This window comes from Orbicella faveolata, unplaced genomic scaffold (genome assembly GCF_042242905.1).
Source record: "Orbicella faveolata isolate gen_17 unplaced genomic scaffold, um_ofav_v1 contig_46, whole genome shotgun sequence".
NCBI lineage: Eukaryota > Metazoa > Cnidaria > Anthozoa > Scleractinia > Merulinidae > Orbicella > Orbicella faveolata.
Window position 1 is genome coordinate 5,108,576 of NW_028301576.1, and position 26,139 is coordinate 5,134,714.

General features: G+C 37.0%; 2 protein-coding genes, 1 long non-coding RNA gene and 1 pseudogene across 3 annotated transcripts; 1 reads left to right on the forward strand and 3 right to left on the reverse strand.

Moving 5' to 3' along the window:
• Positions 1-1,724: 1,724 nt before the first annotated feature.
• Positions 1,725-6,848, reverse strand: LOC149098087 (uncharacterized). Its single transcript, XR_016203818.1, has 2 exons — positions 6,522-6,848; positions 1,725-3,655 (listed from the first exon to the last, which is right to left on the reverse strand). It is a non-coding gene; the product is annotated as an uncharacterized LOC149098087 (long non-coding RNA).
• Positions 6,849-8,981: 2,133 nt separating this feature from the next.
• LOC149098088 (GPI alpha-1,6-mannosyltransferase 2-like) lies at positions 8,982-13,995 on the forward strand. Its single transcript, XM_089278513.1, has 4 exons — positions 8,982-9,447; positions 9,517-10,541; positions 12,352-12,484; positions 13,632-13,995. The coding sequence occupies exons 1-4, from the start codon at positions 9,379-9,381 to the stop codon at positions 13,824-13,826; spliced, it is 1,422 nt and encodes a 473-aa protein (XP_089134639.1). The 5' UTR covers positions 8,982-9,378; the 3' UTR covers positions 13,827-13,995.
• Positions 13,996-14,674: 679 nt separating this feature from the next.
• On the reverse strand, positions 14,675-15,073 carry LOC149098089 (uncharacterized). Its single transcript, XM_089276640.1, has one exon. The coding sequence runs from the start codon at positions 15,071-15,073 to the stop codon at positions 14,675-14,677; it is 399 nt and encodes a 132-aa protein (XP_089132766.1).
• A 929-nt stretch (positions 15,074-16,002) lies between these two features.
• Positions 16,003-17,718, reverse strand: LOC149098090 (uncharacterized; annotated as a pseudogene).
• Positions 17,719-26,139: the final 8,421 nt, after the last annotated feature.

Here is a 26,139-nt window from a genome sequence, read left to right on the forward strand (position 1 = left end):
ACTGTTCTCCGGCACTCCATCTTTTTAAAGTGGCTTCAAAGGGCAAAGCAGTAGAAGGAGACAATTAAAACTAAATCAAGTTCTTCGCAGTCGTCTCTCGAAAGGACTTTTATTGCAGTTAATTCTAAGAGTCAAATTTCCGGTTACAAAGTTCAATTTGGAAATAATCCCTCTTGCAAATGCGAGGATTTTTCAAAAAATTGGGGCAAAGAACTATGTAAACACATCATATGGACAATGCTTAATATTTGAACGTGCTCGAGCACGAGAAATCCGTGCTGTGCTTAAAATGCATTACACTGTTCAAGTTCTGCATGTTTCATGATTTTGGTTCATTAGATTGTACAATGTGACGAGAAAAACACGCTCTCCAGTGTCTAATGTAGCCTGCCAGCAGGCTCACCTTTGAGTCACGCGCGCGCGAGCGGCCAAGAGCAATGTCTCGTCTCACACTCGATATCAGGGAGTTTACGAAACCACGACGCACTGGAAAAGTTGAAAATTTACAGAGTATGTAAATAACATGTAATTAACATGTAAATAATCAAAAAGAGACTGTAAAGAATAATTTACATGATTTTTCCCCTTTTACATGTTTTGGAGGTTTCATGTAAAAAACATGTAAATATTTCAAGTGAAACATGTAAATGATGAAGAAAACACTGTAAATGTTTCAAAGCAAAGGGCTAAGATCATGTAAATAACATGTAAACTGTTCCAGCAAATACTGTAAATAGCCTGTAAATTTCTTGTGATTCGACCTGGAAACCCGCAAATAACATGTAAATTTAATACAGAAAGGCTGCCATAATACTGTAAATAACATGTAAATAAAAAAGGGGAGGCTGTAAACAACATGTAAATAAAAAAAGGGAGGCTGTAAATAACATGGAAAATGAAAACAGGAGCCTGTAAATAACGTGTAAATCAAAAAAGGGAGGCTGTAAATAACATGTAAATCGAAAAAGGGAGCCTGTAACTAACGTGTAAATTGAAAAAGGGAGTCTCTAAATAACATGGAAATCAAAAAAGGAGCCCATAAAGAACATGTAAATCGAAAAAGGAAGCCTGTAAATAACATGTAACTCAAAAAAGGGAGCCTGTAAATAACATGTAAATCGAAAAAGGGAGCCTGTAAATAACATGTAAATCGAAAAAAGGAGCCTGTAAATAACATGGAAATCGAAAAAGGGAGCCTGTAAATAACATGTAAATCGAAAAAGGGAGCCTGTAAATAACATGGAAATCGAGAAAGGGAACCTGTAAATAACATGTAAATTGAGAAGGGGAGCCTGTAAATAACCTGTAAATTGAAAAAGGGAGCCTGCAGATAACATGTAAATCGAAAAAGGGAGCCTGTAAATAACCTGTAAATTGAAAAGGGGAGCCTGTAAATTGAAAAAGGGAGCCTGCGAATAACCTGTAAATTGAAAAGGGGAGCCTGTAAATAACATGTAAATCGAAAAAGGGAGCCTGTAAATAACCTGTAAATGGAAAAAGGGAGCCTGTAAATTGAAAAGGGGAGCCTGCAAATAACCTGTAAATGGAAAGAGGGAGCCTGTAAATTGAAAAGGGGAACCTGCAAATAACCTGTAAATTGAAAAAGGGAGCTTGTAAATAACCTGTAAATGGAAAAAGGGAGCCTGTAAATAACATGTAAATTGAAAAAGGGAGGCAGAAACCCTGTACGATAAATAACTTGTAAATAATAACTTGAAGAAAAATGCATGGAATTTACTGTTTTATTTTAATCAAATCTGCTGATCTTAATTATAACAGTAGAAAATATGCAAATTTATACAGAATCAGAAATTTGTTGCAATCAGAACAAACTCAGTAAAATTCAAATAGTTTTTATATGCCATGAATAAGGTTTACAATGTATACATTGCAACAAATAAAACATGTTTTCTTTTCTTTGTATCCATAACAAGACGACTTAAATGTAATTTTGTGCATGGCCAAAATATTTTAAAATACCATGACTGAGCTCCTTTAACCGAATTCAAGCACTTTTCAAGAAGACTACTAAAATTCAAGACCTTTTCAAGATTGTGCCAAACCATGTCATATTCAGCTCTATTTAATTCATAAATAATAACATGATTAAGAACTATACTGTTGTCAGCTACAACTAGTAAAAATTTTGCAATTTAGGTGTATTACTAAATTAAAATTGTTTGCGAATGGATACCTGTCTTAAATATATACCAAATTCACAGAGTCAAATGTAACATAATGATAATACCTTTGTCATAAAATGAATGAATAAACTGTTTTTTCTTACTAAGTAATTAATGAAGGATTAAATTAGCCTTAATAATAATTATGAAAAATGTGGGAGGCACGATGGCCTCATAGTTACATGTAGTGCGCTCAACTCCTGATCGAGCGGTCTGGGTTCAAGCCCTAGGCGGGTACATTCTGTTGTGTTGTTGGGCAACACACTTTACTCTCAGTGCCTCTCCACCCAGGTGTATAAGTGGGTACCAGCGAATTTAATGGTGGGGTAACCCTGCAATGGACTGGCATCTCATCCAGGGGGAGTAGAAATAGTCCTAGTCGCTTCCTCCTACAGAAAGCGGGATAAGCTCCAGTCTGTTGGGCCACGTGGCTTGTATGCAGACTTTACCTTTACCTTATTATGAAAATTACTGCAATGTAAGTGTGAAGTATTGATCAACTTTTTTCATAGTGAATTGTTCTTTTGAAATAACAGAAAATAGGGAGAAACATTTACCACAAGATAGAGATTGACATTTTAAATTCATCATAAAAACATTCATGCCAAAGCAATACAACATTGCATAACATAAAACAAGGCTTCTGACATCTTTTAGGCTATGTTTACAAAGTCACAGTTTCCTTCTTTTTCCAAAACTGTACGGAATCCAAACAGTACAAACATTTTGGACCCCTGACAAAACATTCACTGTAAACAATATTCAAAATTTTACTTTTTCTTTTTGTGATAAAAAGAAAACTGTACTGAAAAAAAAAATTCATAGGGGCCTGTTGAAATTGAAAGGCCTATCTAGTACCATAGTTCCCATAACACATCATAAGTTAATAAATTATGGTTCTGGTACTACATGTATGTAAACATAGCCTTTGCTTTTTATGATGAAATCTTATAGCTGTTGTATTGAACAATAAGTATCAACCTAGCAATCTAAGATATTTAAATTTAATGCCAATTCACTAACACAGGTACAGTGTAGGTGATACTTCAAAGTATTAAAAATGTTTAAAGTGGTTGAATTTATGCCAGAAAGTGTTGAAGGTCACCATGTTAGACTGTAATGCCCCATGGGCCCATTTCCGGAAGGCCCCAAAAAGTTTTCGCACCCAGAAAGCCATACCAAAATCTGAAACCTTATGCTTACAGAGCTGTTTTATTCGCTTATTCTCAATATGAACAGAGGTTTCCTTCACACAAGAAGTTTCAGGCATATACAGCTCTTAGTTTTTAGACACAGCTCAATTAAAGATGGCTTTGTGGGCCCGAAAAGTTTCCAGGGCCTTCAAGAAATGAGCCTTGGACCCCTTATAGAGTCATAAGTACTGTAGACTTCTCAGTGGCTGATTTTTTTCCTGATCAAGCATCAATGCCAAGGAGTATGCATGTATTGACCACTCTCAATTTTACTTCATCCTAAAAGTAACATAAAACATTTTGTTAAATGAGATAAGTTATGTCTGAGTATGAATCAGTAAATTCTGTGTATGATATCAATCAGCGAATTTTACACTGGAGTTATTATTTTGTTTCTTATCATTCCAATTTATACTGTGACCTTTGAAATCGGACTGTAGCCGGTCATGTTGACCGGCCAAAGTAATTTTAACTCGGTCACGTCTCATTTCTGACCGGTCAAGATATTTACGAAAAAATCAAGTACACGTAATGTGAGCCAAATTAAACCCACAAATATACATGTAGTTTGTTTGTTCCAGTCACTGCTACACTGTTTAAAAATTGGCTTAATATTTTTCTGAACGGATTTAACCCCAGTCACCCGAATGGCATTCCTATCGATCTTGAATGCATGAAAAACAGCAAGCGAATGGTCTTTAGCAGTTCGAACAGATACATGTATGCATTGGTGTATGTTTTCATAAGAGGTCATAATAAAAAAGAGCTTAAAACTCTCAGATTTACAGTTGGGGATTTGACTGTTTATTCAAGAATGAACAATGTGACCATCTGAACATGACATGACTGGTAAACATGACCGGCTAGTGAAGTTTTTGGCCAGTCAAGTCACCATTCTGGCCAGACATTGTCCATTGACTGGCCATTATTTTGAGCCCTGAATATTCATCAATCAAACAGATCTTACATCTACATCTGTAGCTACTGTGTGACAAAAAATTTGCATCTCTGATTGGAAGGCACTGAATGTCAGAGGATGTAGAAGAACTAAACTCAAAATCTGTGGCAGTAAATATTCAATGTTCACTATCTCCTACATTGTAATATTCATGCACAATAAATCAAACTCCTATCAAACAATGTTTAAATAATAAGTCAAGTTATTTGCAGGCACGATTTGATTGTTTCTTACGCACACTTATGCTCTATTGGTGGACAAAGGTACAGATGTCATAAACGTTTGTTTTTGTTTCTTTGTTATGTATTACGAAGCAGATGGATTTTATGTTGTCATGCATCTGTTCAGTAATAGATCACAGAAGACATCAAAATGTGGTAAGAACATCAGTGACACACGCCTGAAAAATTCACAGATTCTGTGACACACTCTGGTAATGGCTTATGTGAATATTTTTTGTTTTTACCGCATTTTGATGGTATCTGTGATCTACTCAAGGCAGGAAAAAACCTAGGTCTGATTTCCTCAGCCAAGTAAATTTTGCTCTTGGGCAAGTGAAAATAGAAGTTCGGTGGCCCAGTGGGCAAGTGAAATTACAATGTAGCCTCAGTAGTCTTGTGAGTCTGACTAAAAATGCCAGCTTGATAAATGATAATTTCCAGTCATCCCATTTCAAAACTTAAGACCTAAAGATTAGTTAATTATTAGGTTGAAAGCAAGAATTAGTTAGGAATCTGAGTGTACTTCATTCGCATTTGTCCTCTGATTTCCTTACTGGCCACCACACTGGCAACTAATATTTAAATGGGGGCAAGTGAAAACTGAAATTGACTAGCCCACTGGGCAAGTGACTTACAATTTTTTTTCCTGCCCTGCTACAGATGCATGAACAGATGCATGACACATGAAACCTACATGTATTTGGTAAGAGCCGAATTTTGTACAAGTAAAATGTACAGCTGTAACAGGGCTCTAAAGTGCTGTCTCATCATCCCAGGGCAAGGCAATCGATTGAAATCGATCCATAAATTGATATAAATCAATAAATTGAAGTTAATGTAAGTGTTATCAGTGCTATCAATCAATTGATAGAAATTCATACTCACATGCTAGAGAAGTTCCAAGTTATCGATTTGATTTTACCAAATTTATCAGTCATTACAGAATCAATTGAAAGTTGGTCTCTCTTTGTTAGTTCACATAAACTGTAGAAAAATTGTGTCCCTCAACACAATGTTTGATTGTAACTTTTTTATGTAGATTTCAAAGGCACTACCAAAGACCCCCAAAACATAGTCCCTGATACATGTATGCCAGCAAAATATTCTGTTTACAAGATACGATGTTATGTTTTAATGCAATTGTACTCATGATTTCATATTTCACTTTATATCTTTTGTTCATTTCTTTCTTATTAAATGTTGCTTAAAAGATAAGCTAGTATCAGCAAAATTGATAATGCTTATTGAAAATTTGATCCCAATCGATTACTCATGACAAATCCTTTTATTGATTTCTGATATCATTGACTAATTTCTATTGATTGTTATGAAATAATCGAATGACTATACTGTGTCGTCCAAGACAAGTAGATTTTCCTGCCTGGGCAAGTTACTCTTCCTTTTTTTCAAGTCCTGTGTAGTTTTCATGACAGTTTGAGGTAAATGTATACCTCTTTATAAAGTATCATAGTGTTTTTTTTTTTTTGTGAAAGAAAATTCCACAACATTTAACTTACTATCAGCACCAGTGGGTGCAATGTCCATGTACAGTTGTGTATAACAGCATATTGTAACTTGCATGTAGGTACAACTGTAGACACTTGAGTAACTTCAGAATACTTGCTCTAGCATAAGAGAAATCTCTCTGCTGGAGATGGCACATTACAATTTAGCTTACTAGCATTCACATCAGAGGGCAACATAACCTTACAAGAGCATGCATCAGAAGGAATCATAAGGTGCATATAAGCCAATAACAAATGTCGCATGCTCTTACTCAGTTATCGAGAACAGATAAAAACAGATAATAAAACTCTTTATGCACGGCAGCTAAACATCACCAAAGTCGATTCCACAAGCAATGTAACTTCTCCTTGATAATGACACATTCACAACCAAAGGCAAAACGAAATGTATCTTGACGTTACTTTACTCTACCCGTTCAATTTATGCAAAACGTGCTTACCTGTTGTTGTTGTTCGTCTGTAATCGCTATCTTCAGCTTCTGGGTAACGGAAAACTTTGCCTTGAAACCGTGCACGGTGACGAAGCGAAGGTAGAGTGGATTTTGGCCCGCTAAGACAGAGCTCGAGTTCGATCCAAGTTCCAACGAACTGCCAAACATGGCGGGAGAACCGAGAGAACCTGGTACCTAACATGAAGACCGCTGATTCCTGCTTGTTGGAGATCGGGCACTCATAAGGCTAGTATGCTCTTATAACGGGACTGGGATAACAGTGATGGCAATGAAAGCACAAAACGGTAGAAATCAAACAAACAAAACAAAACAAAAACAAAACAAAACAGTGAACATGCAAGGGCAGACTTTATTGTATTAATCTTACTGGTAGAATGTTCATGTTTCGGAATATTTAACGCTCTAAATCGATGATATTTCGTTCATTTTCAACGGTTCAGGGGCACAATTGTGACCTCGATCTTTCGTGATATGAGAAATTTAATGTCTGTTGTTTTCGGATTGTTTAAAATGTCATTTTGGGTACCGAAAAGAAGTCAGCTGTCATTTTCGGAAAGGCGGTAAGACGTAACGTTTTCGGGAAATGGACAAAAAAGCCCTAATAAGTTCGAGAATACTCAAGTTCCTATAGAATAACCGAACAGATAAATTCTTTTTTTGCACAACCTAAAATTAACCTACAGAGCTTTGAAAGTACTCCAGATAGCCTAAAACAGCGTTTAAAAGCATTCGAGAGAAAACGGTCGTTGGGTGTCCCTGACGGTTCCCTGCCTAACCTAACTCCGTGTCGGTTCAAACTCGGTCACCAGAGCTCTTTCCGTCTTGAACTCACACCGCACGTGACGCTTTCATGGACCTTCATGAATAAATACGTACGTGTCCGAGAATTAATTTTTCTCTTTTCTAGAGACGTAAGCTTGGGACGCCTGCATGTGCAGTAACAATTCTAGTTTTATTTTGTCGTTGTGGGTGCGCGGAAAGTTCACAAGAAGACAGCTTAGAGTAGTGTCGATCAATGCGGCGATTTAGTTTGCTGCATACCTTTTAACCCAACTTCAATTTAATACACACTATTGCACACACTTGAACTTTAGGGAAGTTCAAATGCTTCAACGTAAAAGGCACCTTAATGGAGGTTTCAGGGTAGGTTTACGGAGCTTTACGGTGGTGTTACATTTTCACTTTACGCGCCTTTAAAAGGTCCCATTTATATGTTCTCGGTTGCTCGAGACAAACCTTTCTCTCCCCCCCCCCCCTTCCCCTCCCCCCAAGTTTACCCTGGCCGGGGTAGCTTTTCATTTATTTCTTCGCAAAATCCAACCAACCGTTTACAAGAGGATCGCGAACCTGTCGGTAACTTGGAATTTACATCATTTGAACAGTCTCCGTTGGTTGAACCGTTACACCAAAGTTATATTAAATACGCCCACTTTTCCATTACATGGTTTTTGCAAGGTTTGAGCAGGCCTTCTCTTAAATTTAAATCTTTTTTTTCTAAGAGTCTCCATTTTACATTAACGTGGTCTTTCCAGTTTTTCGAAAAGCCCCCATTATCTCATTTAAATTGTCTTCACAGCCTTTGCAAGGTCCCCCTTTTTAATTTACATGATTTTAACAGGCTATTTACAGCCCCCCACCGCACCCGTGCAACTTCTAGGTTTTCCATTTACATGGTTTTTAGATGTTTCTTACAGGTTCCCTTTCTTTCATTTACATTGTCTTTACATGTTTCTTACAGGCCCCCTTTTTTCATTTACATGGTTTTTACATGTTTCTTACAGGCCCCCTTTGTTCATTTACATGGTTTTTAAATGTTTCTTACAGGCCCTCTTTTTTCATTTACATGGTCTTTACAGGGTTACAAACATAACATTTCCAGGCTTTTTACAGCATTCGGTTGAATTATTTACACGTTTCTCACATGGTTTAGCAAAGCAATTTACATGTTTTTTACAAAGGCAGATACTGTAAAAGTGCGTAAAATATTTTACAGGTTTTTACATGTTCTTCAAATGATCATTGTTGACAAAGACAATGTAAATCACTATTTACAGAACATTTACATGCTGTACTAAAAGCTGTAAATTTCCTGTAATTTTATTTTACAAAACCCTAACATGTAAATTGTAATTTACAAAAAATGTAAATCAAGATTTACATCCTGTAAATTAAAATTGACATGTCCATGTAAATTTTCAACTTTTCCAGTGACGGCAACGGCAACGAGAACGTCACTGAACAAAAGAATTAATGAGCAGTACAATGGCTGTGCACGTGTGGTGTAATTCTTAGTATATTTCTTTGCCGTCCTCTGCAAGACAACGACGTCAAATGACCAGATTCTGCGCTGTCTGGATAACGTGAACCAAAACGGCTAATTTTTTAATGTTTTATTTCAAATTTATCGCTGTGTTCCGAATTTAGTTTTGCAATAGTTTTGACAGTGATAAAGAAAGTAAATGACTTTAGAGTATCGCGAGATTCTTAGGTAAAATATAAATTCATTTTTTAATCGACGTTGTCCTCGACGTCGCCGTCGTTGTTTCGTAACTACTCCCCGATTTCGATTCGCGCGCGCAGCGTAGCCGCGAGCGCGAATCGAAATCGAGCGGCGAAATGGAGTGCCAGTATGTTATTTTAGAATTCGTAGTACCTCTTAAGGGTGAAAAACATTTCAAGCCATGCCAACAAAATAGGATCTTGCTACCTCTTCATGGGTTCTTTCCAAAAATTCCGACGAGCACCCTGGTTTGAAAGCTGTACTGAGTGGTTCGTCCGCAGGTCCAGTCAGTCATGTGATCGCTTTTGAGCCTGCTTTGTAAGCGGTATCACTAGAAAATTCAAGATGGCGGACGAACTTGTGCAAGTTGTTCGCTTGGCAATATCTTCAAGAGTTCTCTTACTTTTCGTTCAGGTAATCAGTGATAAGTGCCTGTGGCAATCTGGTATGATCTCTGTCAAATTGTCGTACGTTATTTTGTAGGTTGTGGTGAATGAATTCATCTCTGACTACGATACTTCGAGTTTTATCGATGAAAACAGAATACAAATTTCAGGATGGTGCGACTGGACTCTTGAAAAGATTTTTGGAGGATTTGGCAAGTGGGACGCTGTATATTTTCTGAAGATAGCAGAACAAGGATACAAATACGAGCAATACCTGGCTTTCTTTCCGTTTTACCCTTGGTTATTAAGGATCTTGGCTCGGACACTACATCGAATGCTTCAATATTTTGTGAGCGAGCGAACTCTGTTGCTAGCTTGTGGATGGGTATTAAACACAGTTTTCTTTACATTAGCAGCTGTGTCGCTTTACAGATTGACTCACGGTTTGTTTGGGAAAAGGAATGTAGCTTTGGTTTCGACGCTTCTTTTCTGCTCTAATCCTGCAAGTGTATTCATGTCAAGTCTCTACACCGAAAGCTTGTTTTGTTGTTTGCAGTTCACTGCCTTGTGTTACTTGGAAGAAGAACGTTCAACTCTAGCAGTATTACTGTTTGGTTTCGGTTGTGCGACTCGGTCTAATGGTGTTATATCTTGTGGATTCGTAACTCACCAAATAATAAAACACTTTGTTTCTAATGCAGTGGATTCACTGAAATCTACAGCAAGCTTTTTTACCCTGTTGAATTTACGCAATGCAGTAAAGGCTTCCTTGAAGCTAATCATCTTTAATGGCATTATACTTGCTCCATTTATCCTCTTCCAGTTGTATGGATATGTGTCATATTGCATGCCTCCAGCAGATGTTACTCATGATACAGCGTATAGCCCATGGTGTGACAAATTGATACCTTTACCTTACTCATATATCCAAGACAGTTATTGGAATGTCGGATTTTTATGTTACTTTGAGTTGAAACAAATACCAAACTTCCTTCTTGCTACACCAATGATTCTTCTCAGTTCATATGCAGTAGTGATTTACTGTTGTAATCGAGAAAACCTTGAAATTGTGAAGACACTTGGTCTATTACAAAAAAGAAGCAAGCCTGATAATATGGCAAGGTATGTGCAAGGAATGAACTTGAGAACAAGCAATTGTCCTGCCCATTTTCGATCTCCATTTATTTATGCAATTGTGAGAGGCACGGGGGGCCTCATGGTTAGTGCACTTGTTTCCAGTTTGAGTGGTTTGGGTTCGAGCCCTGACCTGGGAACATTGTGTTATGTTCTTGGGCAAGACACTTTACTCTCACAATGCCTCTCTCCAACCAAGTGTATAAATGGTTACTGGCAAACTTAATGCTGGGGTAACCCTGTGATGGACTAGCATCCCATTAAGGGGGGAGTAGAAATAGTCCTAGTCACTTCATGATGAAGAATCCCGAGATAAGCGCTGGCCTGATGGGCCAGGCAGACTTTTTATTTATGGAATGCTGGAAATAACAGTCGAACATTATGTGCAGGGTTCTCAGTAGAAGCTGGCAGCCAGTGGAATTTTGCCGGCTGTAATGACGAATGTAGCCACCTGTTCCGGTTATTAAAATTTGCACACATCCAACAATAAATCAAGACTTACAGACTGACTGAGATCTTTCAAGAAGAAAATAGCATTTTAAAAAGGTGAAACAGCACTACTTGCTATGTCAAAATGTTATGATCATAAACAACTCATTTTCCGTAACACTTTTCCCATCTTTGGCAACCTACAAACTTTTCTGGGGGGGGGGGGGGAGGGTCTAGGTAGGCTCGGCTCTTCACGCCTTGCTTTACACCACCTGTTATGCTTTTTTGGCTGCTTATGAAAATTTCTACTGAGAACCCTGTATATAATCAAATTTGTAAATTGTCCAACTAAGTTTACACTATGTTTGGACATCATCACTGAGTGCCAAGATGATTTTTAGTTTTAATCATGAAGATCTTGTTTGTAGACCCAATGTTTACTTTGTAACACAAACACGAATTATACAGATCTGCGGTTTGTTTTACTTTACACAAGTACCTCTCTAGACTTACATAAAACTTGAAACAAAAGCATCTGTTGTGAAAATCACCCCATAATGCATTGCTGAGCATGCTTATTACTTTCTACACATGTATTATACCCACAAATTGAGTCATCAGAAAATTTGTGTACATGTAAAGTACATAATTAATGTCTGACCGAACTGGTATTATTTCCAGCCAAAATAGAAATTTGAAAAATTATTTGCAGCTCAGTTACAGTATACATGTGCATTTAATTTAAGTTCTGAGACTTTTTCATGCAGCTCATTATTATTATAGGAGAGACAAAGATTCACTAAATCAATACACCAGTGCAAATTACATGTACTTTACCTCATTTTTCTTAGTGACAGTAAGTGTGCATCAGGCTGAAGTGTCCAAGACTGTCAGAGCTTTTCCTGGTTTCTGTAATACTTATTACTTGACCCAGAGTGCTTGCTCTGCCCTATGGATGGGTGCTAGTCCATTGGCAAATCACCCAAGCATTAAATTCACTGGTGCCCATTTTCAGTGGAAAGAGGCACTGCAAAAGTGAAGACAGTCTTGCTTAAATGCATAATGAAATGGTGTTTAAAAATTACACCCCATTCCACAGTTTGGTGATATTCGTGGTATTCTGAGTGCCCAATATCTGCTAACAGTTAGGCCACTACACTTCTAGCACATACAAACTTCCTCTACATTTAGTTATTTTCTGTCTATGTTTTCATGATCTTCAGAGACCTTGACTTTAGTCTTGTGCAGACACCTTCCTTAGTTTTCATGTTTACTGGGCCCAGTGTTGTACAAAAACAAGACCTTCTAAGGCAGTCAAAATTTAAAAAAAACTTTTGAATTCTTACAGTGTGCTTCTTTTTTTTCAAAGGAGACCGATTCATCTAGCGATTGGAAGAAGTCAAAAGAAAGACTGTGATTTCTACCACAGCCCTTCAGTCATAGTTTATACATTCCATCTTGCTTTCATGACAGTGTTTGGCTTCTCATCGATGCATGTCCAGGTCAGTGTCAATAAGTTCTTGATGCAAACTAAGGTCTGTAAGTTGCTCTAGAGAAATGAATGTTGAGACATGGTCAGGATTATTAAAAAATGATCTCCATGCTTTTACATGACTTGTACAATAGAGCATCAAACTACATGTACAACTAAGCAAAGTCTTGGGACAAATTTGCAATTGTCAGGCTTTTTCACACAAAATGCAAAATCAACAGTTCTGTGCAAATCCAGCTACACTACTTGTCACACTTTCCCCCCTCCCCTCCCTCCTCCCCAACAACAATGTTGGAAATGTGTTTAAACCACAATTTCTCCTTAGTTTCAACATGATACATGTCCATGTACATAAGTGACAATGTGTGCACTAATAATCTGAGAATAATTTGAACAATAGGAGCAAGTCTATGGTTGCCCATGATTAGTTTAAAGACAGATGTACATGTATAAAAGCACTGTATGGGTTGTGTTTCCTTGTTATCGTTCTTTGTTTTAATTGCAGTCCACAATGTACATTTGCTGCTATCACTTTTTTAGTGTAATTTTTAAATTCAATCGTCAGCCTGGTCAAAAAACGTTATTATGCCTGTACAAATGGTGATACACTGTATGGCATGGAGTTTTTTTTATCTTAAATGAAGTCAGAAAGTTGATATTTTTTAGTAGCTGTTGTGGAAAGGCATAGAGGTAAATTATAACTTTGCACAGAATACTGTACCTCACCCAATAAACATTGTAAACATTATCCTCACTGCCCCCTCTCCACCACAAACAACACCAGTAAGTGGAGATCTTCTTCATATAACCATAACGTTGCCTAAGGGACGGGCCATTATTTTTTGACTAGGGGAGGGTATGGGCAATTTTCTAGGGCATGAAATTTTTTTCTCCTTTACAAAAGGAGGTTTTGCATAATTTATTTTTGGTGGGCAATAGCTGGTCCAAGAATTCTATTTTTAGAAAAAAAGTAACACAGGACCTAGTTAGCAGATAGCACTTGCTCTAATTTTTTACCCCGTCACTCCCCTTGCACAATTTTTTTTCAGCAGTTTTTGCTGTGGCGGAAGTTCTTGGAAGAAATTGCTCAACCCCCCCACCCCTGTCAAAAATGGCTCATCACTAATTCTGATGTATTTGATAAATTTCTTGTCTAGGTCATCACAAGATTCATTGCTTCTGCATCTCCTCTCATTTACTGGTACTCTGCACATGTCATCATCAAAGATACTGCTGACCTAACATACAAGCAGTGCAGTAACAATTGGAGATCTAAGTTTATCGTGGGCTATTTTTTGTTGTATTTCTTCATTGGAACGGTGCTACACTGCAACTTCTATCCATGGACTTAGCTGTCTACCCTCAGGAGTCTGCAAGTGTCAAGTCGATAATGATATTATTTATATCTGTCTGGATTTATGAAAACAGTGTTAAAGAAATCACGCCCTGCTCAAGCGTTTTTTTTTTTCTCTCTTCTCTAAAGTAGACCATATAAATTAAATTAAAAGGAATGTCAGTCATTTTTCTTTTGCACTTTTGCACTTTTCTCGCTCTCCTCTCCCCCCACCCCCCCCCCCCCCTCCCCCTTTGTTTTTTCATCGCTTGGAATGATTTTAAGGCCTTTAGGAGTTGTGTGATCAAAGTGCATTTTTACCACAATTGCTACTTATCTCGCAATCTGATTGACTAATTTGCCGTTGTCGATAAGAATCCAAACAACGCTGACCCGAACCCTGACTATCGATATCGCACGCCAATGTATAGTTTAATAAGTTCTTATTCTTCCTTTAGGCTGGTTTTCACTAGCACATAAGCATAAGCAGCAAGTGAGAACACCAGAACATAAACATAAGAGCATACGTAGGCGTAGTATTAACAAAATTCCTCGATACCAGCTTTCCTCAACTACAATCAAGATGGCGGATGAAGATGAAATATTTCTCTTTGCGTTGCTTGTAATATACCTCTGTCGCTTTCGGTCTAGGATCGGAACGAAAAGGTTGTATTTTGAATTTCTTAGATTATGTGAGTGAACACTGGATGTAAACTTAGAAACACTATTCAAACTAGTCGGAAAAGGATTATGGAGAGCCTTCAACAGAATAATTGCTTGTTGCTTAGAACGCCTTCGCTCTTGATAGCACTGAGCAAGTAACTCTTCGTTTGAGATGGTGCTTGGCCAGAAAACTCTTTTTATTATTCACAGGTTCCTTGTGTAGAAGACTGATATTTTGGTAAGGTTACTTACTGTCATTCTCCAACATTCTGAGCCGTACAGAAGGGTGAAGAAGACACAGCTCTGGTTCAGCCTTAGTTTGGTCTTGATGCTGTACTGTTGAGACCTCCATATGTTGTTAAGCATTCTGAATGCATTCCTGGCCTTGTTTAGATGGCTGCTGATGTCATTGCCTGCTCCTCCATCATGCCTGACTATGCTGCCTAGGCATGTACGCTCCTCGGTTGTTGGGAGATCCTCTCCATTGACTCGGATTGGTGAAGGATTTGTGATATTTAAAATCATCAGCTCAGTCTTCTTCTGGCCGATCTGCAGGTCAATCTGCTGTGCATAGTTAGTTGCCGAGGCATAACGTTTTTTCATGCATGTGTTGGTGGCTTTGGGAGATCAGAGCCAGATGGTCGGCAAAGTCAAGATCTTCCAATATTAGAAGGGGGTCCATCGTATGCCTCTTGCTTTGTCCTCAGTTGTTCAGCGCATTACCCAGTCAATGGCTAAGTTAAAGAGGAGTGCCGACATCACGCAGCCCTGCCTAACGCCTGTTGTCACCTTAAGGCTGTAGTCACTGCTCCCAACTCTGCATGAGAAGCAGGACTATCTCTTAAGGAATTCCATATGTGGCAGTATCCGTCAGAGACTGTCTATGTATGCTATCGAAAGCTTTTTCAAAATCCACAAAGTTGATGTAAAAGTTGTCTCTGCCACTCTGTACATTGCTCGATGATGTTACGTAAGGCAAATATTTGTTCAGTGCATTCCCTCCTTTCCTAAAGCCAGCTTGTTCCTGTCTGAGCTGTTGGTCCACTGCGCTCGATATATGTTGGATGATGATCTTTGCCATTATCTTATTTGGAACTGACAAGAGAGTGATTCTGCGCCAGTTGCTACAATTCCCAAGGGTTCCTTTCTTGGAGATCTTCACAATTGTGTCCTGTGACCAGTTATCCGGTATCTTCTTTTTCCATATGGCTGTAAAGAGTGGTAGGAGCACCTTTGCTGCAATTTCGGGGTCTGCCTTAAACAATTCTGCGCTGAGATCGTCTTGTCGTGCAGGGACTTATCCGTTTTGGAGGGATTTAATAGCCGCGACAATTTCTTCTTTTATTGGGGGTTGAATGTTGATGTCAAGATCTATCTCAGCTGTCTCATGTATATCAGCCTCTGTCATTGGCGGTGGTCTGTTCAAGAGTTCCCTGAGATGCTCTGACCATAGAGGATATGTTGAAAAAGCTTCTACCTCACTCAGCTCAGACATAAAACTTCTGCTAGCAGTTTCAGGGTACCTAGAAGTTACATAGCTAACATGTACAGTATTAGCGTCTTGAGAATTACTCTTTAATAAGCGGGGAAAAAATCACATTGTTTATTTCCATCTTGGTTGTTAGTCCTGCTTGTGTTGCCATCTTTCTCAGTTGGGCAGCAATTAGTTCTCCAAAAAGACATTCTTCATCTTTGTGTTCTCTCTGACTGCCTCTACTTACACGGTGATTTCCAGTAGATTTGAGAAAATCTATTTCAGCTCCTTCATTAGCTTCATTATTTACTCTAGGACGTTTGGCATGCAGGTATTTTGGCCGACCAGTTACTTTTGACTTAAATGACTTTGGCTCAAAGCTAGGGTCTGGAGTGATGCTACTACCAGAGCTGCTGTCTAGTGGAGTGCTTTCATCCTCATTATCGGCATCATCTACTTGTGAGGTTTCGTCTATCACTACAGTGTTACTTGAAGAGCGACGTAGTTGAACATATGGATCCAGCCATGCCAAAAACCTGTACATGTCGCTTGTTTCACTTTTGGCATCTGTGAGAGATTGTGTATTCGTTCTACTGACTTAAATACTTTGTAATTTCTTTTTGTCTCTTGAGTATCTGTTCCTTAGGTTTTTGAAAGCCGTTTCTGCATCTTTACCTAAAAATTATAAGTATCGATTCTTAGTCTATATTGGCCTTTAAAAAACCTCAAACTACTTTACACACAACGATGCCTAATAAAGATCAACCATGTGATTCATTTTATCAAATGATATCCAGCCACAAGAGACACAGCGTGCCATTTCGGGTGAATTCTTCTATTGTACTGATTTTTTTGTGTTACGTTAAAATTATCACTATCAATTTCATGAAAACGTTTCATGAGGTAAACCTGGGTAAGTTTAAACTTAAGCCTACAAATGATGTCAGATAAAAATAATGACCTGAAGGAAAACCAGTCTTCCGTGCGACGTCTTGCCATGCCAACCTCTTTCTGTTGCGGTCTTTAAAATCTTTACTTGCTTTAATTACTCAGGCTTCCGAAGGAAAGCCTGAGTCTAAAAATGCAAGCCGTTCGTCGTCGTCGTCGTATTTGGTTGCCAAATGGGGGGTCATGGTCCCAGGCGTTCTTAGCGTAGTGCGAGGAAACTGGGGATGAGAATGCGACAGCTCTCACTCTTCGCCGGTGAGAATGCTGTGAGTATCCAGGTAGTTTTCAGAGCTTTCTTCTCCTTTGCGAAGTCTGCAGCAGCTTGTGGTGAAACTTGTTCGCATTTGATTTGTTCCTCCTGACGACGGTGTACAAAGCAAGCGATAAATGAGAGAAAACTATCAAAGAAAAGTTGAAAAATGAAAACAATGAACTTGCGACATTGGTTATGATTTCAAACACCCGAGAAAGGTTTTGAAGAATAGCTGGGCAACATGGGATGACCCAGGAACTAACAACTACATTTTTTAAACGAAGCCCCATAACAATTGTCATATAACGAAAAGTCTACTTCATAGCTACAAACCGTTCGATACTAATAAGTGTAAGATGTAACAGAAATGCAAAAATAGGAATAAATAACATCAGATGGGTCGCTTCGTAGTATCGGCAGTATTCCGATAGAGATAAACCTTTTATGACATAAACATTCCCCGCTATTAAAATTCGGCTGGGAAGCCGCTCCTACCAGCAAGTCTGTTCCAGCCAAACAGGCCAGCAAAATGTTATATTTACTTTGCAATCTGGGTCTTGTCTTCACTGCCATTATTACCAGCACATTCATCACGATCGTCACAGGAAAGCTTAGATGTTCAGGATTATTGCTGTTATGGCGAAGGCCATCTTTTCCACATGGTACTCTTGCTTTCAAACCATTGGTCACATTATAACCAAGGATCCTGCTTTAGCTATGGCGAGTTTTTCAGCTTGCTGTATTTTTTCAACCCGACACGACATGTTTTTTTTTTTATGAAATATGCCTAACTAGATCACAGTCTATATCCGAAACTAATTACAACGAAAACAGTGACCACAAAAAGTTCATTTATGTAAAACGTCATTAAGCAATATTTCACGAAGTATGAACTAATATTTCGCAAAGTAAAGTGAAGTAACTTTTCGGAAAGAACCTCGAAAGATTATTTTAAAAAGCAAAACGCCATCTTTCTCAAAAGTGGAAAGTAACAGTTCGCCAAAAATCTTAACAAATATTTGTGTCTGTTAAAGTGACAAACACCATTTCGCAAATTACCAATTAAAATTTTGTAAATTCTATTGAAGGTTAAGACTCAATCAAAACACGGAAACAAATGCTGATAATTATTATTCGTTAAAATATAGTTTTTGTCTCGCGCTTGTTCATTGAAAGCGGCAGCTGTCGGCTACTGATTAAAAGTCCGAGTGACTCCGGATTATTGAAATTCGAGAAGGAATTTGATTTCAAATGCAGGAGAAAACTTACTCTGCTTTAAAGTGTAATACTCTCACTTGAGAAAATTAAAGTATCTCTTTCAAGAAGGAACTTCAGATATTATGAGTTAAAAATTTGACACCTTCAAGTACAGTGACACTTGCTTTTCATTTTGCCGTTGATTCATCAATATGCACGACAGCGAAACCTATCTTTCATAATGCAGGATTTCCGATTAAAATGAAAGCCGTCTGAAACTAAAACAAAACAACTCTGAGTTGCGGCTGAACAGTAACCCGCCATGTTTTAAAGTCTAATTCTCTCCTTCAAAAAAACTGAACACACTCTGAATCAATTTCCAATGAAGTTTATTTCGTCGTGTTCTTAATAATTTTAATTTTAGCAGTTCCAGCATTATCGATATCACACGCTAGCAATGCTATTTTTTTTTAACAAGTTCTTACTCCTCGTTAAAGTTTTTGTGCAGTTCATCCTAAACAGCTCCTTGCATGTCTTTCGAAACATCTTATTTCACAGTCTACAAACGTCTATATGCGAAATTAATTAGAACCAAAACAATGAACACCACACAAAGTTCATTCAGGTACCACGTCATCAAGAAATATTTCACGAAGTATGAAATGACATTTCTTTCGAATCTCGAAGGATTATTTAGCAAAGCAAGACGCAATGTTTCTAGAAAGTGGAAAGTAACATTTCACCAAGAATCTTAACAAAGATATGTATCTTTGAAAGTGACAAACACCATTTCGTAAATTACGAATTAAAAGTTTGTAAGCAATATTCATTGAATTGAAATTTCTTGAATTATAAACGTTGAGACTCAATCAAAACACTGAAACAAATGTTGATAATTAGTATTCGTAATCGGAGCCCTCGTTAAAATATAGTTTTTGTTTTGCGCTTGTTCATTGAAAGCGGCAGCTGTCAGCGACTCATTAAAGGTCCGAGTGACTCAGGATAAATGATATTAATAAAAGGAATTTAGACTAATTTCAAATGCAAAAGTAAACTTATTGCGCTTTAAAATTTAGAACTGTTAGATGATGAATTTTAAAGTTCATTTTTTTAAGAAGGAACCTTTACCAAGTTTAGATATGCGTAAAATCCTTCACGCCTTCAATTGGCACTTGCTTTTCAGTTTGCTGTTGATTCATTGATGGGTCATTGATATGCATTTAATTCATAGTGCAGAATTTGTAATGAATATTTACGTCGGCTGATACTGAAAACAAAAAAAGAAACACTGAATGGCAGTTAAACAGTAACTTGCCATATTTTTACGCTTGTTTCACCCCTTCAAAGAAACTGTTAACAATCTAAATCAATTTCCAGTGAAATTTATTTCAACATAATGTTATTAATATCTTTAATCAAGAGATTATGATCCAGATCATATTCTATTGTTTTAATTTTATCAGTTTCGTTATTATCGATATCACATGCCAGTAATGGTTCCCTTTTTCTTTCCAAAAAAAAAAATAATAATTTATTAAAATAAGCTCTTACCCCTCGATAACGTTTATGTACTTCATTCTAAGCATCTCCTTGCATGTCTTTAGAATCATATTATTTCTATAGCACGACTAATAAGCAGTGACTAATAATTGTCAGGTGTAACAGAGATGCAAACTGAAAATAGGAATTAAATACATTTGATGGGCTGCCTTATGGTATCGGCACTATTCCGACAGAAATAAACCTTTTATGACATATTTATTCTGCAATCTGGGTCTTGTCTTCACCGCCATTATCACCAGCACATTCATCACGATCGTCACAGGAAAGCTTAGGATGTTCAGGATTATTGCTGTCATGGCGAAGGCAATCTTTTCCACCAGGTTCTTTTGCTTCCAAACCTTTTCGTTCATGGGAGCTATTATAACCAAAGATCCCGCTTTAGAATTACTTATATTCATGGCGGTTTTTTCCGTCGATGTTTAGCATGCATGCGATACTTTTTCAAGTTGACCCAAAATGTACTTATGAAATATGCCTGAAAAGATCACAATCTACATACGAAATTAATTAGAACGAAAGCAATAAACACCAAACAAAGTTCATTCAGGTACCATGTCATCAAGCAATATTTTACGAAGTATGAAGTGACATTTCGCAAAGAATCTCGCAGGATTATTTCACAAAGCAAAACGCAATCTTTCTCAAAAGGGGAAAGTAAGATTTCGCAAAGAATCGTATAATAATTATATGTCTCCTAGATTTGCAAAACGGAAAACATTGTTTCCAGCCTCAATTTTGTTTCCATGTTGCAAATTATTTTTCCGCTAGATGGCAGAGAATATTTAACAAGAAAACGAGCATGCGAGCAGTTGCAAAACTTTTGCGAGCACGAGTATACGAGCACTCACCTAATTTTTGCGAACAATTCGAGCAAAGGCCAAATTTTACGAGAACTTTTAAATTGAATGGGACTTTTCAATGCCCCTCTAATTCAGTCTTCAAAGAATCTGACAACACTCTAAATAAATTTCTGACGAAATTTATTTCATCATGTTATTAATAACTCTAATATTAGCAATTCCAGCATTATCGATATCACACGCCAGTCATGTTAATTTTTTTAATAAGCTCTTACTCGAGCTCCTAGTTAAAGGTTGTGCACTTCATTCTGTGTGTCTTTCGAAACATCTTATTCTGTGGCAGTATATGATTGAATTGCACAGAGAATTGAGGGATGATTGCGTTTCGGAGACGGGATGAGACAAAACTATTACATTCACAGTGTAATTGCTATCCTTAGAAAAGACGTTCACAAACTAAGTATACATATTTACGGGCAAAAGACGTACAACCAGAGCCATTGTAATTATCCTGGTAGTTTTCAGAGCTTTCTTCTCATTTCCAAATTCTGCAGCAGCTTGCCGTGAACCTTTTCAAATTTAATTTGTTTCTGGGGACTACTGGTTAGAACGAAAGCCGATAAATAACGGAAGGGTATCAACAGAAATTAAAAAACAAACAAACAAACAAACGATGAGATAGCGCAATAGGCTAATTATTTCAAACTCTTCAGAAAGACTTAATTCTGAAGCAGGAGAAACCTTCACGAAATTCAGATATTATGCCTAAAAACTTTGAGACCTTAAATGACACTTGCTTTTCAGGTTGCTGTTGATTTATCGATTTGCACGTCATCTTCTTTTATTCTACTTAAAATTTAGTTATTAATTTTCACTTAGAGAAACCTCTCTTTCATACTACTAGATCTGAAATTAAAACAAAACTAAATTGCGGCTACACAATAAATCGCCTGGATGTTTTTAAGTATATTTTTCTCCTTCAAAGAAACGAACAACACCCTAAATTACTTACAAACAAAAATTATTTCAACAATAATAACTTTAGTATTAGCAATTCCGGCATTTTCGATATCTCACGCCAGTAATTGCTCTTTTAAAGAGTTCTCACTCTTCATTAAAGTTCGTGCACTTCATTCTAAGCAGTTCCTTGCATGCCTTTCGAAACATCTTATTTCTATAGCAGTATACGATCGGATTGCACAGAGAATTTAGCGATGTCAACCATACGGCAACGGGATGAGACAAGAGTATTACGTTTCCAATGTGACTACTACCCCCAGAAAAGAGGAACCAACAAAAAACATACATAAAGAGGGGGAAAAGACATACAAGCAAAGCCATTATAATTATCCTGGTAGTTTTCAGAGCTTTTTTCTCCTTTGCAAAGTCTGCTGCAGCTTGTAGTGAAACTTGTTCACATTTAATTTGTTTCTCGTGACGACGGGTTACAAAGTAAACCGATGAATGACAGAAAACTATCAACGAAATGTTGACAAACAAAACCATTACAGCTACGACATTGGAGATAAATCCCAATTCTGTAGAAAGACTTCCCAGAATAGCTGGGCAAAATGCGAACACCCAAGAACTAACAACGGCTATTTTTAAACGAAGCCCCGTAACAATTGTTACATAACGAAAAGTATACTTCAGAGCTACAAACCGTTCGATACTGATTAGTGTCAGATGTAACACGGATGCAAAAATAGGACTCAAAACCAGAAGGTTGGTCAGCTTGTGGTATCCACAGTATTCCGACAGAGATATTCCTTGTATGACATAAATCTGCCCCAAGATGTAACCTGGCTGTGAAGCGGCTCCTACTAACAGGTCTGTTCCAGCCAAACAGGCCAGCAAAATGTTATAGTTACTTTGCAATCTGGGTCTTGTCTTCACCGCCATTATCACCAGCACATTCATTACGATCGTCACCGGAAAGCTTAGGAGGTTCAGGATTATTGCTGTCATGGCGAAGGCAATTTTTTCCACCTGGTACTCTTGCCTCCAAATCATCCCGTTCATGGGACATGTTGCATCGAAGGATCCCGCTTTAGACTCAGTTACGTTCATGGCGACTTTTTCCAGTGGATGTTCGTCTTCTGGTTCTCTTAAAACACGACACAAAATGATCTTTATGAAATATGCCTAAGTAGATCGCAGTTTACATACGGAATTAATTAGAACAAAAACAATGAACACTACAAAAAGTTCATTCACGCACCACGTCATCAAGCAATAATTCACGAAGTATGACTTAATGACATTTCGCAAAGAATCTCGAACGATTATGTCACAAGGCAAAACGCAATCTTTTTCAAAAGTGAAAAGTAACACTTCGTCAAGAATCTTAACAAAGATGTCTATATTTTAAAGTGACAAACACCATTTTGCAAAATACGAATTAAAAGTTTAAAAGCTATATTTAATAAAGTAACATTTTTTGACTTATAACATTGAGACGCAATTCGAACACTGAAACAAAAGTTGATAATTATTATTCGTAATCGGAGCTCTCGTGAAAATATAGTTTTTGTTTTGCGCTCTTCCATTGAAAGCGGCAGCTGCCGGCCACTCGTTAAAAGTCAAAAGTCAAGGATAAATCAAATTAAGAAGAAATAATAAATAAAAAATTAATAGAAAGAATTTAATTTTTAAAAGCAAAGTAAACTTATTGAGCTTGAAAATTTAGTACTGTTAGATGATAAATTTTAAAGCATTATTTTAAAGAAGCAACCGTTTCGAAGTTTAGGTGTGCGTAAAATCTTTCACGCCTTTAAATGGCATTCGTTTTTTTAGTTTGCTGTTGATTCATTCATGGGTAATTAATATGCACTTAATCTTCATTTATTCTCCTAAAAAGTTAGCTAATTTTATTCTAATTTTTAGCCAGCGAAACCTTTAATTCATAGCGCAGGTTTTGAAATTAATATTTACGTCGTCTAAAACTGAAATAAATAAATTGAATGGTAACTATAGCTAAACAGTAGCTTGCCATATTTTTAAGTTTATTTCTCTCCTTCAAAGAAGCTGACAACATTCTAAATCAATTTCCAGCGAAATTTATTTCAACATAATGTTGTTAATATCTTTAATCCAGAGATTATGATCCAGATCATATTCTGTTGCTTTAATAGTATCACTTTCGGCATTATCAATATCACACGTCACTAATGTTTTTTTTTTTTTTTTTTTTTTTTTTTTTTTTTTTTTTACAAACAAATAAAATACGCTTACTCCTCGTTAAAGTTTGTGCACTTCATTCTAAGCAGCTCCTTGCATGTCTTTCGAATCATTTTATTTCTATAGCACTACTAATAAGTGAAATAATAATTGTTAGATGTAACAGAGATGCTAAAATAGGATTTTTGAGGAATTAAAAGATCACATAGGCCGCCTTTTGGTATCGGCAGTATTCCGAGAGAGATAAACTTTTAATGACATAAATCTGTTCAACGATGTTACTTGGCTGCGAGGCGGCCCCTACTAACAGGTCTGTTCTAGTCAAACAGGCCAGCAAAATGTAATATTTACTTTGCAATCTGGGTCTTGTCTTCACCGCCATTATCACCAGCACATTCATTACGATCGTTACAGGAAAGCTTAGGATGTTCAGGATTATTTCTGTTATGGCGAAGGTAATCTTTCCCTCATGGTTTTCTTGTTCTCAAACCATCTCGTTCATGGGACATGAACGAGTTGTTTTATAACCTAGGATCACACTTTAAATTCAGTTACGTTCACGGCGTTTTTTTTCAGTGAAACTTTAGCATCTGGCTCTTTTTCAACACGACACGAACTGTATTTTATTTAAGAAATATGCCTAATTAGGTCATAATCTATATACGAAGTAAATTAGAACAAAAACAATGAACACCACATAACGTTCATTCACGTGCCACGTTATCAAGCAAGATTTTACAAACTATGAAGATACATTTCGCAAAGAATCTCGAAGGATTATTTCTCAAAGCAAGACGCAATCTTTCTCAAAAGTGGATAGTAACATTTCGCCAAAATCTTAACAAATATATATATCTGTTCAAGTGACAAACACCGTTTCGCAAATTACGAATTAAAAGTTTGTAAGCTATATTCAGTGAAGTAAAATTTCTTGAGTTATAAACGTCGAGACACAATCAAAACACTGAAACAAATGTTGATATTTATTATTCGTGATCGAAGTTCCCGTTAAAATATAGTTTTTGTTTTGCGCTTGTTCATTGGAAGCGGCAGCTGTCGGCGACTCATTAAAAGTCCGAGAGACTCTAATACAAAAAAGAAGGAACCGTTACGAAGTTTAGTATAGATAAGTGTAAAATCTTTCAAGCCTTTAAATGGCACTTGCTTTTCAGTTGGCTGCTGATTCATTGATGGGTAATTGTATGCACTCAATCTTCTTTTATTCTCCTAAAAAGTTAGCTATTTTTTGCTAATTTTTAGCAAGCGAAACCTTTCATTTACAGTGCAGGTTTTGTTAGAAATATTTACGACCTCTCATACTGAAAACAAAAAAAACCTGAATGGTAGCTATAGCTAAACAGTAACTCGCCATATTTTTAAGATCTTTCTTCTCCTTCAAAGAAACTGACAACACTCAAAATCAATTTTCAGCGCAATTTATTTTAACATAATGTTGTTAACATCTTTAATCAAGAGATTATAATTCAGATTTTATTCTCTTGCTTTAATTATATCAGTTTCGAGATTTGCCAGTCTTAACTTTGTTTTACGAAAAAAAAGAAAGAAAAAGAAATGAAATAAAATACTCCTTGCTAAAGTTTGTGCACTTCATTTTAAGCAGCTCCTTACATGTCTTTAGAATCATTTTATTTCTATAACACTACATGTACTGATAAGTGAAATAATAATTCTTACATGTAACAAAAATGCAAAAAGAGGAATTAAAACCATCTGATAGGCCGCCTTTTGGTATTGGCAGTATTCCGACAGAGATAAACCGGACCATATCTGAGATAAATCTACCCCACGATGTAACGTGGTTGCGAAGCCGCTCCTACTTAAGGTCTGTTCCAACCAAACAGGCCAGCAAAATGTTATATTTACTTTGCAATCTGGGTCTTGTCTTCACCGCCATTATCACCAGCACATTCATGACGATTTTCACGGGAAAGCTCAGAATGTTCAGGATTATTGCTATCATGGCGAAGGCAACCTTTTCCACCTGGTACTCTTGCTTACAAACCATCTCGTTCATGTAACATATTATAACCTAGGATCACGCTTTAGATTCAGTTACGTTCAAGGCGAGCTTTTTTTCAGTGGAAGTTCAGCTTGCAGTGGTTTTTTTTTTTTTTTTTTTTTTTTTTTTCTTTTTTTTTAACCTGACACGAAATGTTCTTTTATGAAATATTCATAACAAGATCACAGTCTAAATACTAAGTTAATTAAAACGAAAACTATGAACACCACAAAA